The 14,844-nt window shown below is 45.3% G+C and overlaps 1 protein-coding gene across 1 annotated transcript in view; it reads left to right on the forward strand.

Annotated features, from left to right (window-relative positions):
• Positions 1 to 948: 948 nt before the first annotated feature.
• MAP2K5 (mitogen-activated protein kinase kinase 5) overlaps positions 949 to 14,844 on the forward strand; it is a 119,752-nt gene continuing 105,856 nt past the window's right edge. The window contains exons 1-4 of the mRNA XM_058033760.1: positions 949 to 1,135; positions 7,283 to 7,331; positions 10,006 to 10,073; positions 14,098 to 14,167. Coding sequence (XP_057889743.1) covers positions 1,001 to 1,135; positions 7,283 to 7,331; positions 10,006 to 10,073; positions 14,098 to 14,167 — 322 coding nt within the window. The 5' untranslated portion in view covers positions 949 to 1,000. The remainder of the gene's footprint in view (positions 1,136 to 7,282; positions 7,332 to 10,005; positions 10,074 to 14,097; positions 14,168 to 14,844) is intronic.

Here is a 14,844-nt window from a genome sequence, read left to right on the forward strand (position 1 = left end):
TCTCTTCAAAAAAAAAAAAAAAAAAAAAAGTGGATTGTTTTATGCTGCAGAGCTGTGCAGAGCAGAGAGCTTTCCTTGTGACTTGTGGCAGTGAAAAGCTGGTTTGAAAAGCTGAATTTGGGGTTTTGTGATGGCAGAGCTGTCAAAACACTGGGTAGGGAGAACTCAGAGATAGCAAAACTGTGCCTGGACATCAGAGAATTGTACCGGGGAATTGTCCCATCTGGGACTCAGAGAATTGTCCCGTCTGGGACTCAGAGAACTGTACCTGGATATCAACCCTGGAGAGCTGTAAAGTGTAGGAGCTGTGACGTGCGTGACACGGCTGGACAGCTGCCCCCAGCCCTTCTCTAACCTGCTCCTGCAGCTTTTGGGCTGGCCCAGAGCCCATCCAGTGCCCATTTCCAGAGCCCATCCAGTGCCCATTCCAGTGCCCGTTCCCAGTTTGCTCCGCAGGGACACCGAGGCAGGGATGGGCAGAGCCGGGCACGGAACCCCCAACTCTCACCCAGCCCCGCAATCGCCCTCCCCGTGTCCCCGAGTGCCACAGTGGGACAACCCCGGGCACTTCAGGGGCAGCGACGGCCCCAGCTCCGCGGGCAGGTTATGGCAGCGCAGCTGGCACGGCCCGGAGCTTGTGTTCGAGTTTGTGTTTGTGTTCGCGATGGGACAGCGGCAATCCCGGCCCGGCTGGATGTGCCATTTAACTGCGCTTTTCCTGTCAAAGCACGAGGCGCACACAGAGGAACGCGATTCACCGCGGGGCCGGGCCCGCCTCCTCCCGCCCATGGCGCCGCCTCCCCTCCCTCTTCCCCTTCCTCCTCCTCCTCCTCCTCCTCCTCCCGCCGCCGCCGCCGCACATCCCCTCCTCCCGGGGCTGCGTTTTGGTTCCGGGGCAGCGGCTCCTTCCTGCGGGAGGGCGGTGCAGGCTGTGTCCGGCCCGGCCCGGCCCGGCTCGGCCCGGCGCGGCGGCCGCAGCATGTGAGCCCGCGGGGCGGGGATGCTCTGGCTGCTCTGCGGCCCCTGCGGCGCCATGGACAGCCAGGCGCTCGTCATCCGCATCAAGATCCCCGACGGAGCCGCCGTGGACTGGACCGTGCACTCGGCGCCACAGCTGCTCTTCAGGGATGTGCTGGTGAGTGAGTCCGGACAGGACCGGGACCCCGCTCACGGTCCGGGGGATGGCACCGGGACCCCCGAGCCGGCCATTAGGGGATGCCACCATCCCCGCTCCGTGCGCCCAGGGCGTCCGAATCCCTCCCCGGAGGTGTTTTTGGGGTGTGTTCTGGCGGATGGTTTTTGTCCGTCCCGGGCCAGCGCCGGCGTTGCGAGGTTTCGGGAGAATGCTGCGGGTGCCAGGCAGGGGCATCGTGCCCCGGTTTGGGCAGTGCCCAAATCCGCTCCCGTGCCGTGGGCAGGGACACTCCGGGTCAGGGTATCCCCTCCTCCGGGCCTTGGGATGGAATTCCCTGCTCAGGAGAAGTGTGGGCTCTGCGCCGGGGCTGGGCCACCGCTGCTCGTGTGGCATGTCCCCTGTGAGCTGGGGCCACCGCTGCTCGTGTGGCATGTCCCCTCCTGAGCTGGGGCCACCGCTGCTCGTGTGGCATGTCCCCTCCCGGGCTGGGGCCACCGCTGCTCGTGTGGCATGTCCCCTCCTGAGCTGGGGCTCTGCTCTGCCTCCTGGCCCTCAGCCCCTTGCCTGCTGTGGCTTTGTGTCCATCTGCGCACAAGGATGCTCTGCTTACTCAGAAATGGGAGTGGGTGTTTGTCCCGCTCAGAAATGGGAGTGGGTGTTTGTCCCGCTCAGAAATGAGAGTTTGTCCCGCTCAGAAATGAGAGTTTGTCCCACTCAGAAACGGGAGTGGGTGTTTATTGTGAATCTCACTCAGAAATGAGAGTTTATCCTGCTCAGAAATGGGAGTTTGTCCCACTCAGAAATGGGAGTGAGTGTTTATTGTTTATCCCACTCAGAAATGGGAGTGAGTGTTTATTGTTTGTCCCACTCAGAAATGGGAGTGGGTGTTTATTGTTTGTCCCACTCAGAAATGGGAGTGAGTGTTTATTGTTTGTCCCACTCAGAAATGGGAGTGTTTATTGTTTGTCCCACTCAGAAATGGGAGTGAGTGTTTATTGTTTGTCCCACTCAGAAATGGGAGTGAGTGTTTATTGTTTATCCCACTCAGAAATGGGAGTGGGTGTTTATTGTTTATCCCACTCAGAAATGGGAGTGGGTGTTTATTGTTTGTCCCACTCAGAAATGGGAGTGGGTGTTTGTCCCGCTCCCTCCCAGCCGTGTCCTTAGCCCAAGGGGCAGCTCAGGGTGATGCTTTCTGCAGCCTGCCCTCACCTTGCCCTCCCAGCACATCCCAGGACTCTGTCCCCATTTCTCTAAAGAAAGCCTTCCCACCCCACCCCTCAGGCGCACGTTCAGTTTTTACATCTATTATTAACTCTGGAGAGAGATTTTGCAGGTGTTTTTCAGGAGGTTGATCCTGTGCAAAGGACACGTGGGGATGGAGGGTTGGGTTGCTGGAAGATGCTCAGTGTTGGGCCTGGAGGGTTGCAGAGCTAACTGGAAGGGATGACAGAAATCCCAGCTGTCATTTTCTGAACATTTAGCATTATTCATGACTTTCTGTAGATGGAGGAGAGGGAGCAGCACCTTTGACAGACCAGGGAGGTTTTTGGGAGGGTCAATTTCCCCTTGGTGGTTGCACAAGCCTGTGGTGACCCTCTGTGCCCTTAAACAAAAGTGGAGCAAATGAGTCTGGTTTTTCTCCAACTCTGCTTCATGTTTTTGTTTGTTTTTGCCTTTTTTTTTTTTTTCCCCCAAAATAAAGTGAAATTACTCCTGATTCTTGGACTCTCCTTTGCCATCCTAGAATTACTGTAAATTGAGGTTGGCTATTTAAAAGTAAGTAGAGACACTGTGGCCAGTGGGTGACAGAGGATCTGGAGTGGGCTGCTATTCTTGTCCTGTCCCACCTGTGCTGCTGATGAGAATTTCATTTATCCCCTGTCAGCCTGTTGCAGTCAGGTGCTGCTGGTTGTGTTTCAGGAGGTGCCATCACAGCATTCACCCGGACTTAATTGGTCAGATAAATGCAGGAATTAAGTGAAATAAATTAAATTAAAATAAAATAAAATAAAATAAGTAGGGCTTCATTCCACTCAGGAGTGGTGGGTCAGATAAATGCAGGAATTAAATGAAATAAATTAAAATAAAGTAAATGAAATAAGGCTGCAGTGCACTGAGGAGTGCTGGGTGTGTCCCCACCTGGGCAGGATGGGGCTGCCCTCAGGGTGATTGCTCCCACCTGGCAGCTCCAGGTGGTTTCTCAGGGCTTTAATTGCTGCAGGATCAATTAGAGAGCCCCGGGAGAATTCAGGTGTTCCTTGTTGAGGTCAATCACTGGGGAGCAGCAATCCAAGGATGTTCCTCAGGCTCTGAACAATCCCTGTGGGGCTGCCTGGAGCTCCCCAGCTCCATCCCATCCCTGTGCCCTTGTCCCAAGGCGTTTTTGGGATTTTCTGTCCTGCTGGAGCTGCAGAACCACGCTTGGGACCAGCCCCAAACCAGGGGAATGTCCCAGAACCTGCACCCCTGAGAGCAGATTTGGGCTCCTCTTCCTTCCAGGTGGGTCCCAGGGGCTGCTCTGTGTTCAGAAAGCCCCATAAAATTATCTTTGAGATTTTGTTTCATATATCTAAATGATTTTTAAGCTGATTTTTGTTGATTTTGCCTCTCTGTGAGTGTAGCCTTGCAGCCTTTCAGGCTGCTGAAATGATTCTTCTTATTTCGTATTTTCAGGTGGTTTTTAAGGTAATTTTTATTAATTTTGCCGCTCATTGAGTGCAGCATCAGGCTGGTGTGCAGGTTTATTTCCATCCCCATTTTCAGAGCTGTTCTTCGTGGTGTCACTTGAAATAAGTTCTGTGTGTATCAGCTCTGCAGGCCTGTGAGTTACCAGTAAATAGCTTTATTTTTAAGGCCCCACTAAATGAATTACAATAAGCTCATTTTTTTTTTCCCCTCAAGCTGTCTGCATTCCTCCTGTCAGTGGTATTTAAGCACTTGGTGTTAATTCTGGGTAACTTCACATTGTCATAGTGAGATAAAACAAATTGAATTGGAATGTGAGAGCTGTGGCTCCAATATTTACCCTGGCATTTGAGCAGAGTTTCACAATTTCTGCTTCCTCAGAGAACAGATTTGGTTTTGGAGTTCCTCTTGCACCTGCTGTTCCCTGATTTTTCTCCTGGTTTTTAGGGGCTTTTCTGTTCTGTATCCCTTACATAAACCCACTTCAGCAAGTGGATAATATTTTATAATAAAATATATATTATATAATATACACTATATATTATATATATAGTATATATTATATATTGTATAATAAAATATATATAATATAATAGATATTATATATAGTATATATTATATATTGTATTATAAAATATGTATTATATAATATATAACATATATTATGTATATTATATATAACGTATTGTACAATAAAATATATATAATATAATAGATATTATATATAGTATACATTATATATTGTATTATAAAATATATATTATATAATATATAATATATATTATGTATATTATATATAGCGTATTGTATTATATTATTTATTATATATAATATTATAATCTGCGTCCAAGTTGGGGGTATTTTATTGCTCACGGTCTCTGTTGTGATAGCAGAAAATCCCCTGTGCACGTGTAATCCTTTGAAATTTGGAATAATCCTTTAATCCTGGGTCAGCCCGGGGTCTGGGCTTGGGATGGGCTGGAGCTGCTGCAGACACTTTGGGAATTTCACCGTGATGGGATTTCCCTGCCTCCTCGCCCTGCCAGCCTGGTTTCTCTCAGACACACTCATTTCATGGAATTATTGAGAGCTGGGCAAAGCTTTGGGGGCTTATTTAGTGCAAGAGTTGGGGTGTGTAATTCACTTATTGATTATCACTTAGGTATTAATTACTTTTTGATTATTACTTACTATTAAAGAAGTCTCAATACACAGAAAAAGTTATTCTGGGTGGGTGCAGGAAAATAAGATTTATTTTTAAAATCCCTATTTCAGAGCTTTGGGATATTTGGAGTTTTCCAAGCAGAATTTTGGGGTATCAGAGCTGCCTTTGAACCTTCCACGCCCCCTTAAATTTAAATGCAGTTTTTAAACAATTTTAAAGTCAATTTCTTAGAAGCATCTGTGTGCCCATAGAGGAGGATTGACAAGGGGCTTAAATCTAACAGAGTTGAAGTGTGTTTGCTCAGGAATTTCCAATGTTTGAATGAATGGATTTAGAAATAATTAGTACATTCTTCTGTGCAGGCAAGGCTGATTTCTTATTAGCAATAGTGGCTTTTGACTGAGGCTGGTAAACCCTGCAGAATGGAAGAATTTTTATCAACATGGAAATATTTTGGTGGCTTTTTTTCCTTATTTTTGCCTCTACAAATTTACAATTCCACAATTAATCCACACTGCACGTTTCTGGTGTGCCGTTAATAGTTTGAATCGCATTTCTTGATTTATTTTCACATCCAAGACACCACCAGAAAGTTTTGTGTTTATTACTTGCTTCAGTTGGCTCTGTGGAAACCCTGTGCTGCTTTCACATGTTATTAATTGTGTCTGTGTGCCACAGAATCTTTAATTTCATCCTTTGAGATGAGAAATGGAGGGAGCAGGAGTGGCAGGACATCAGTGCAGCTTTGCACCTTGAGAGGCTCCAGGGGCTGTGCTGCCATAAATCCTGGGCTTCATTCATTCCCAAAAGTTCATTTTTCCTGCCATAAGTCCCGGGCTTCATTCATTCCCAAAAGTTCATTTTTCCTGCCATAAATCCCGGGTTTTATTCATTCCCAAAAGTTCATTTTTCCTGGGGGGCACCAGGAGGGGCAGAGCCACGCTGGGCATTGGGGCTGTGCCCTGGAGTGGCTCCTGAGGGGCTGGGGAATGATAAAAGCTGGGAAAACGATAAAAACTGGGAAAATTGATAGAGGAGCTTCTCTGGTACCAGCAGAAAAAAATCTGGGTTGGAGCAGGGATGTGGAGCTGGAAGTGTTGCTGTGGTTTGGCTGGAAAAATGGGAAAAGCTGAAAAAATGGTAAAAGCTCTTCTGTGGTACCAGGAAAAAAAAATGGGTTGGAGCAGGGGTTGGAAGTGGAAGTTTTGGCTGAAAAATACTAAAAGCTCTTCTCTGATACCAGCAAAAACAAAAAAAAAGTCTGAGTTGGAGTGGGGTTTGGAAATTTTGGCTGAAAAATGGTGAAACCTCTTCTCTGGTATCAGCAGAAATGGCTGGGTTGGAGGATGGATTGGAGCTGGAAATGTTGGTGTGGTTTGGCTGCAAAAATGATAAAAGTTCTTCTTTGATACCAGCAAAAAAAAGGCTGGGTTGGAGCAGGGGTTGGAAGTGGAAATTTTGGCTGAAAAATGGTCAAAGCTCTTCTATGGTATCAGCAAAAAAATATGGATTGGAGCAGGGATGTGGAGCTGGAAGTGTTGGTGTGGTTTGGCTGGAAAAATGGGAAAAGCTGAAAAAATGGTAAAAGCTCTTCTCTGGTACCAGCAAAAAAAACTGTGTTGGAAGTGGAAATTTTGGCTGAAAAATGGTAAAAACTCTTCTCTGGTATCAGCAAAAAAATCTGGATTGGAGCAGGGCTGTGGGACTGCATTGGTGTGGTTTGGCTAAAAAAAATGATAAAAGTTTTTCTTTGATATCTTCAAAAAAAGGCTGAGTTGGAGCAGGGATTGGAACTGGAGATGTTTTTGTGTTTGGTGTTGTGGAGCTGCCTCAGGCTCTGGCTCTGCTCCTTTGGGGGTTTCCAGTGAATCCCCCCAATATTTGAATGCTCCTCCTGAGTTTTGGAGAATTTCAGATCCCAGCTGAGGCTGACAGAGCCCTCCAAACAGGAGAAAATGGGATTTTTTTAAAGCAAAAAAATAATTCATAAAGCTCCATAAAGTTTATGGCTGGTTTTGGTCAGCTAGGTGCCAATTTTCTATAACCCAAAGGGAAAAATGGATTTTTTCACCTGCAGGAGCAGAGAGCACAGAGCTGTTTGCAATGAGGGGGGAATTATTTGGGAAGAAAAGAGTTTTCCTGGAGGGGAGGAGAAAAACATCGTGATGGGAGCAGATTTGTGTTTTGCCCTGAAAACTTCCTCGTTTTGGGGCAGTGGGGAGGGATTCAAGAGATTTATTGCCAATCGGGCTTTTCCCATTTGATATTTAATGAATTTTTCCTTGCATTTTTAGGATGTCATTGGTCAAGTTTTGCCAGATGCAACCACCACAGCATTTGAGTGTAAGTGTGACTTTTGTCAGCCAATTCCTTTGTCACATTGCTGGGCTGTAACTGAAATAAATCATTTTAATTTTATTCTTCTTATATTCTGATTATATTTATTATTTTAAAATAAGTGATATTCATTATACATCGTGGTTAAATATTTATGCATTAATGCAACTTTAATAATGGCACTAAAGCAAGCAATATTTTATTATTTAATCACATCTGGAATATTTCCACACAGGAGCTTTAATTACCAGCCTGACCTTACCATGCTCTTACTCCTCAGTGCAATTTTATTGCTCAAATTAAATGAAAAGTATAAACTACCTGTAGGTCTCAGCTTAAAATTGTAATCTTCCAATCCTCCCAGCAAGTATTTAGGCTAATATCTGTTCTTTAAACCCTGTTTATTTTTATTTTTGGAGGGGTTCCTGGGGGATTATCCTGTCTGGAGAGCAATCAGCTGCAAAGGGGAGGAAAATACTGAAAAAATGGGAGTTTTTTATCCCAGGGGATAAAATACTGAAAAATTGGAGTTTTCTTCCAAATGGAGCAGGCTCCTGCTGCTCTCTTTTAATTTTTATTGTATTTTTCCTTCTGTTTTTCCTTTGAGATGAAAGGAAATTATGATTTTTATTATATTTTTTCCTCTGTTTTCCTTTGAATGGAGGGGATGGCAAGATCTGAGTGAGGGGGGACAGAGCAGATTTGAGATGGGGCCTTTAATTTTTATAATTTTATTTTTATTTCTCCCCTTTTTGGAGCTTTGGGGCTCATTCTGCCTGTGGATAATCAAAGGGAACATTGATTTATGGTCCTTCCAGTCCTATTTAATGCTCTTTTTCTTTTCACACCTTTGTTTTGAGAGAGGGAAGCACAATTTTTATTTCTGAACCTGGGCGTTTTCCCTGCCCTGCTTTTGAGCACCAGCCCTGAGCTTCCAGAGCCTTGCCATTTATGGGTTCTTTTCACTTTATTTGGTGCTAACATTTGTGTTTTATCCCTGGCACGTCCCACACGAGCTGTGTGTGAACTTCATGCTCCATCAGGGCAGCACCCACAGCAGCAGCGCCATGTGCAGGAGTCTCCTGGAAAATTCTGATTTTTTTTTTGCTCTGCCTCCCAACATCTGCTGCTGTGCCTTCCCTGCGTGTCTCTAGTCTGTCATTTCCAGCTGCTGAGCCCATTTCCCTGCCACTTTACTGCCATCTCAAATATGTTATGGATATTGATGCTTTTAAAGGGTTTTTTTTTTCCTTTTCCCCCCCCCTGGATTTTCCTGCTTGGAGTTCAGTTCTCCATGGCTGCCTCAGGTGGGGGTGGTTGTCTCCAGGCCAGCTTTTTGTGGGTTTTGTTTTGGTGTTCCCAAATGCAGATTTCCCCCTGCTCTCCCAGCCCCAGTGCCAACATCTGGCCCTCAGCATCCTCCCATGCCACCCCATCCCTGCATCCCAGTCCTGCTGGCTGCAGCTTTGGGAGTTGGGCTGCTCAGGGTTTCTCTCCCGCCTGCTGCTCTCTGCTCAGGGTTATTCTGAGGCTTCTTCCTCCATTTTAAATGGTGCTAAAAATCCAGCCAGGACTGGGCGAGTTTTTAGTTTTGGTTCGTGCTGGAAAATCAGATCTGAGTGCTCTGGGCAAGGAGGGAAGCCTGGAAATCTTTCTGGATCCGTTTTTGGGATGGTAAAGGAGCTCTGCTCAGGTTCAGGGCTGATTTTCTTCTGGTTTTACTCTTTGCCTGGTTAATTTAGATTAATTTTTATTTTTTTCTGCGTCTTCATCCGCATATTTTCAATTCCTTCTGTTTGTACCACCACCAGGAGTTCTGCAGCTGGGAACTGAGTTAATTCCTCAATCATTTCAAAGGGATGATGTGGATTTTTTTCTGAATATTTTGCTAGAATTTTCCATTTCCCCCCCTTTTTTTTATGGTCCAATCTCAGTCTGTTCCCTCTCCCCAGACCTTTTATCCATAAATCCATCTCTCTTCTGCTTTCCCTCTGATCCCTCTTGTGGATGTGTGCTGCTCCAGTAGCTCTCTTCCTGTTTGAAACTCCAGTTTTGAGGTTTTTATGTTTTATTCTTCTGCATTGCTTTGAGTTTGGTGGTTTGTGGGGGTTTTTTTTGTTTGTTTGTTGTTTTTTTTTTTAGTGGTTTTTTTTTTTTTTTGGTCTGGGTTTTTTTATAAATTTTTTTTGGTTTAGTTTATTTTTGTTTGTTTTTTTCATTATTACTTATATATTTGTTTTTCATTATTATTTCCAGAGGCAGAATGAACAAAATCCTTTACTCACACAATTTGAATTCCTTGGGTTGTTTTTTCCCTCCTGGATTCTTGGGGTTTTCCCCAGATTCTTGGTTTGTTTTTTTTTTTTCCCCAGATTCTTGGGAATTCCAGCTTGGGGAAGGTTTTGGGGAGGGAATTCCAGCTTGGGGAAGGTGCTCAGCTTCAGGAGAGGTTCTGGCACTAAAAAAACCTGCTGAGAGTGAAGTTTGACAAAAATCCCAATTCTTGCTAATCAGTATTTGGAGATAATATACAATTTTTACGTTATTATTTCAGAGTCCTTGTGCAGTTTCTCTTTCAGTTTTTTGGGTTTATTTGCTGCTGGGAGTGCAGATGAAGCCCTGCCTGTGTCAGAATTGTCCCTGTCCCCTTCCCTTGCTCACCTGGTGCTTCCTCTGGCAGATGAGGATGAGGATGGGGATCGGATCACGGTCAGGAGCGATGAGGAGATGAAGGCCATGCTGTCCTATGTGAGTACACTGCCACAAATCCTCATTTTTCCCTGTGTTCATCATTTTTTCTTGGTGTTTTTTTGTCCCACAGTGTTTGACTGGGCCGTATCCCCGTGTTAAATTCCAATTTTTGGTATTCTGCATGGAATGGAGGTGGTTTCACACCAGATCCATGGACAGGCTCCACTTCAAAAAGAAAAAAGACTTGTTCACTTACTGATCATATCATAAACATTAAGAATAATGCATCTTAATGACTTTTGCATTAGGTATAGTGCGGGCTAAATGGACTATCAATTTCTTGTATTTTTTATGCAGTACTTAAAGTAACGGCTCATTAAAAATGAACCCCTGGGCTCTAAAAATTTTTCAAAATCTACTTTCATCTGGAGACCGCCTCACCCCTCCTCACAGAGGAGTTTCATTGTAGCTGCAGGCTCAATATTCATGGAGGATTTAAAGATGTGGTTTGTGTTTTTCAGGGGAGATGGATGTGGCTGCGTGTGCCTTTGTGTAGGTAGGGGTGTGTGAAATCTCTGCATCCCCATGAAATAGAAATATAAATAAATATATCCCATTAATAGAAATCTCCTGCAGGAGGGGAAGGGTGCACTTACTGATGGCCACAGAATCATTTGGATAAAGGGGGGAAAAAATATCCTTGAACTTCTCTTTTCAAAGGAAATGAGTGAGCAGGAGGGGTAAAAATGGGGATTTTCCCTGTGGTCCAGAAGGATCAAAATTCCCATAAATGACCTGGCAGAGCCCAGCCCTGTTTGGGAGCACCCAGAGCTGATTTGGGGGGAATTCAGAGGATCCCAGACTGGTTTGGGTGGGGAGGGAGCTGAAATCCCAACCAGGGACCATTCCCAGGCTGCTCCAGGGGTGACCACAGCTGCTCTGGGAATTCCAGCTGGGAATTCCTTCCCAAAATCCCAAATTTCCCATTTCCCAGTCTGGATCCATTCCCTGTGTCCTGTCCCTCTCCAGCTCTCCTTTAGGATCTCTGAGCCTCTCCTGGTCCTTCCCTTCTCCAGGAGAACATTCCCAGCTCTCCCAGCCTGGCTCCTCCCCGTGTTCCAGGTGGCTTTTTGGGATTTTTTTTTTCTCCCCAGATTCTTGGGAATTCCAGCCTGGGGAAGGTTTTGGGGAGGGAATCCCAGCTTGGGGAAGGTTTTGGGGGGAAGAATCCCAGCTTGGGGAAGGTTTTAAGGAGGGAATCCCAGCTTGGGGAAGGTTTTAGGGAGCAAATTCCATCTTGGGGAAGGTTTTAAGGAGGGAATCCCAGCTTGGGGAAGGTTTTAAGGAGGGAATCCCAGCCTGGGGAAGGTTTTGGGGGGGGGAATCCCAGCTTGGGGAAGGTGCTCAGCTACAGGAGAGGTTCTGGCACTAAAAACCCTGCTGAGAGTGAAGTTCTGAGCACTCTGTGCCCCTTTCCCATCCCTTTTTGGGTCCAGCAGCTCCCTGGAGTTCCCTCCCCCCAGAATTCTCTCTTTTCCTGGGAAATCTCAGCCATTTTTTGCCTTCCAAGTGGCAAACTTTGAATTTTCCTCCGGATGAATCACGCCTTGGGAAGGTCATTTTTTTGCTATGCTTCCAAGCTCACTGTTCAAGTTTCAGTACATTAGAGTTCTGATTGCCCAACTCTCTGCTTTCCCTGCAAAATTATGGGATGCCTGGAAATGACTTCTTTCTGCTTCAGCAGCTTCTTCTTCTCTGAGAAATTCTTCTCCTCAGTTTTAAACTAATTTTTTATTTGAGTGTTGCACTGATGGTTGAACTTCCTCGCATGCTATGGGCTCCGTTTTGGGATGTGTTTACCAGGGAAACAAATGTTCTGAGCCTGGGAAATGGATTCATTCATAATCTTGGGGAAGAGAAATGCTCATTCTGAGGCCTGCAACAGATATTTGGAGCATTGGCCAGCTGGGAAAGCATTTCAGGGAATTCTGATGTGGTGCAGGTGTTCTCTAAAATGTAAATAAAGTGGATTTTTTTCAGTTTAAGGAGAAAAAACCAATTCCCTGAGATTGGACTTTGGAACATATTATAACTGGGAAGATATTTGGGGTAATTTTGATTTTTTTTTTGGGAGTACTTTTGATTTTTTTGGGGGGAGTACTTTTGATTTTTTTTGGAGTAATTTTGATTTTTTTTGGAGTAATTTTGGGGTTTTTTTGGAGTAATTTTGGGGGATTTTTTGAGTAATTTTTATGTTTATTTGGAGTAATTTTCATATTTATTGGGAGTAATTTTCATATTTGGGATCATTTTGCTACTTATTTGGGATCATTTTGCTACTTATTTGGGATCATTTTGCTACTTATTTGGAGCAATTTCAATATTTATTTGGAATTATTTTGATATTTTGAATAATTTCAAACCTTCCCTTTTAGGTTCTTTGCTTTATGAATTTGACAAGACCCTAATTCAGGTCTGGAATTCTCTCAGATGATGCAGAAATGCTTTGGATTAGGCCGATTTTGGGGGGTGTAAATGGGATTTTTTCAGGGCTGGGCAGTGCAGTTAATTAAGGACAGCCGTGGAGCTGCTCTGGAGCTGTTGTCTTGTATCTGTATAAAAAGGCAGTAATTTTTTTGACAGCCACTGATTGGAAAGTTGCTTGCAGCTCTCTGAAAGCAAGGGCTACACGCTCTGGATCAATAAGTGGCAAATTTCCCATTAAAAAGAATACCTGAACAATGTTCCAAATAGCCACTGGCATCTTAATTTTCCATGGAAACCTCCAGCGCTGGCCTGTGGAGGACAAGTCATTTTCAGACAATTTTTCCAGACTACTTGTTAACAGTTATTGCTGTCCCAAAAGGTTGACAGCTTACATGATTGATATTTCATTTACTTGTCATCGCTGGTGAGTAATGGAGAGGCTTTTCCTCCCTCTCCCTCCCGCTCTGTTGTGGTTTTTGGGGGGCAGGAGCCACTCTCAGGTGTGTTTATTTCCATTGGTTATTCCAGGGAGGGATCAGGAACGGTTCTGTCCTGTGTGGGGTCGTGGAATTCTCTTGGTGAAGTGGGAATTCCAAAGTTGAAAGCTCATCCCATGGGCAGGGAGAACTTCCAGCACCCCAGGCTGCTCCAGCCTGGCCTTGGACATGCCAGGGGCAGCCACAGCTGCTCTGGGAATTCCAGCCCAGCCAGGAATTCCTTCCCAAAATCCATCTAAACCTTCCCTTTCCCATTCTGAAGCCATTCCCTGTGTCCTGTCCCTCTGTCCCCTGTCCCTCCCCATCTCTCCTTTAGGATCTCTGAGCATTCCCTGATCCTTCCTTTCTCCAGGAGAACATTCCCAGCTCTCCTTTAGGATCTGAATGTTATCTGATCCTTCCCTTCTCCAGGGAAACATTCCCAGCTCTCCTTTAGGATCTGAATATTATCTGATCCTTCCCTTCTCCAGGGGAACATTCCCAGCTCTCCCAGCCCAAGCATCTTGCTGGGTTTTGATGCTCTCAGCTCTTTCCCAGCCCTTTTTGCCCATTCTGAGGGTTTTTTTTTTAACCAAGAAACATCCCTGGATCGCTGCAGCAGCTCCTGCTCAGTGTCTCAGGATTCTGCAGGGAATTCCTGAGGTCTCAGCTTTGGGATCCTCTGTGCTGATTCTGCATCACTGCCCAGAATTCCAGATCACTTTGGGGTTCCCTTGGAGTTTTCAAAGTGCCCAGTTTTGGGGTAATTTAGGGGATATTTGGGGTTTATTTGCACCGAGCCTCTGTGGCCGTGTTTGGTTTTCCTGGCTCCTCCATTTGCTGTCAGTATTCCATGCTGTAAATGTCTCATTTCCTCACCTCCTGGAGCATCCCCAGCTCTCCCAGCTGAGGCAGCAGCAGATCCCTGTGGCCCCACAGCTCCCTTTTTTAAAAATTCCTTTTTGTGGGAGCACTGCAGATGGACAGGAACCATCTGAAGGCTGATCTGCACCGTGGCACTTGCAGAGAAAATGAAAACACACAGAATTACACAATCCATAAGTGCTTTTACCACTCCTGGGTTACTGACTCATCTCTTTTTTGGGCTTTTTTTGCAGTATTACTCCACTGTGATGGAGCAGCAAGTGAATGGACAATTGATAGAGCCTCTGCAGATCTACCCACGAGGTAATGCTGAGCAAATCCCAACCCCAGCCCAAGTGGCTGGTCTGGAACAGCTCCTGGCACGTTTTGGGGAGGTTTAAATGCACAGAGCATCGTGTTTACCTCCTTATTTGGAGAGAGGAATTCATTATTGTGGGGAGTGTGGAGAAAAGTGCATTTATTGCATAGAAAGCAGCTAATTTCCTGGAGTAAATTAGACTAACGAGGTTTGCAGAGTACATATTTAAGTACATTTAAAGAACTCGTTGGTGATGGTTCTTTCCAAGCAAAGCAGATGAATAACTGAAGGCTTGGATACTTATGAAAATTGGGCTTTTTAGAGCTGTTTTGATGTCATTAATCAGCCTGCCAGGCTGGGGAGTGTCCCTGTCACCACTGCAGCCACAGCAGCTCCAGCCAGGACAAGATTTTGTCTGAAATTTGGGCATTTAGTGCCGCCCAAATATTCACCAGCACTTCAGTAATTCTGAACAGGGACAGATGTAATCAATTCTGTGGACTGAGGCTGTTAAAAAGTAGGTCATCTCCAAGCTGACAGAAATCCACAGGCAGCTCAGGAGGGTTTTTTTGGGAATGCTCTCTCTGAGCTCCAGGAATGGTTGGAAAAAAGCCTCCTTAAAAAGCATTACATAATTCATTCAGCTCTCAGTGGCCAGGCTCTGAATCTCTGCCTCTTAATT

The sequence above is a fragment of the Melospiza georgiana genome, chromosome 13 (assembly GCF_028018845.1).
Source record: "Melospiza georgiana isolate bMelGeo1 chromosome 13, bMelGeo1.pri, whole genome shotgun sequence".
NCBI lineage: Eukaryota > Metazoa > Chordata > Aves > Passeriformes > Passerellidae > Melospiza > Melospiza georgiana.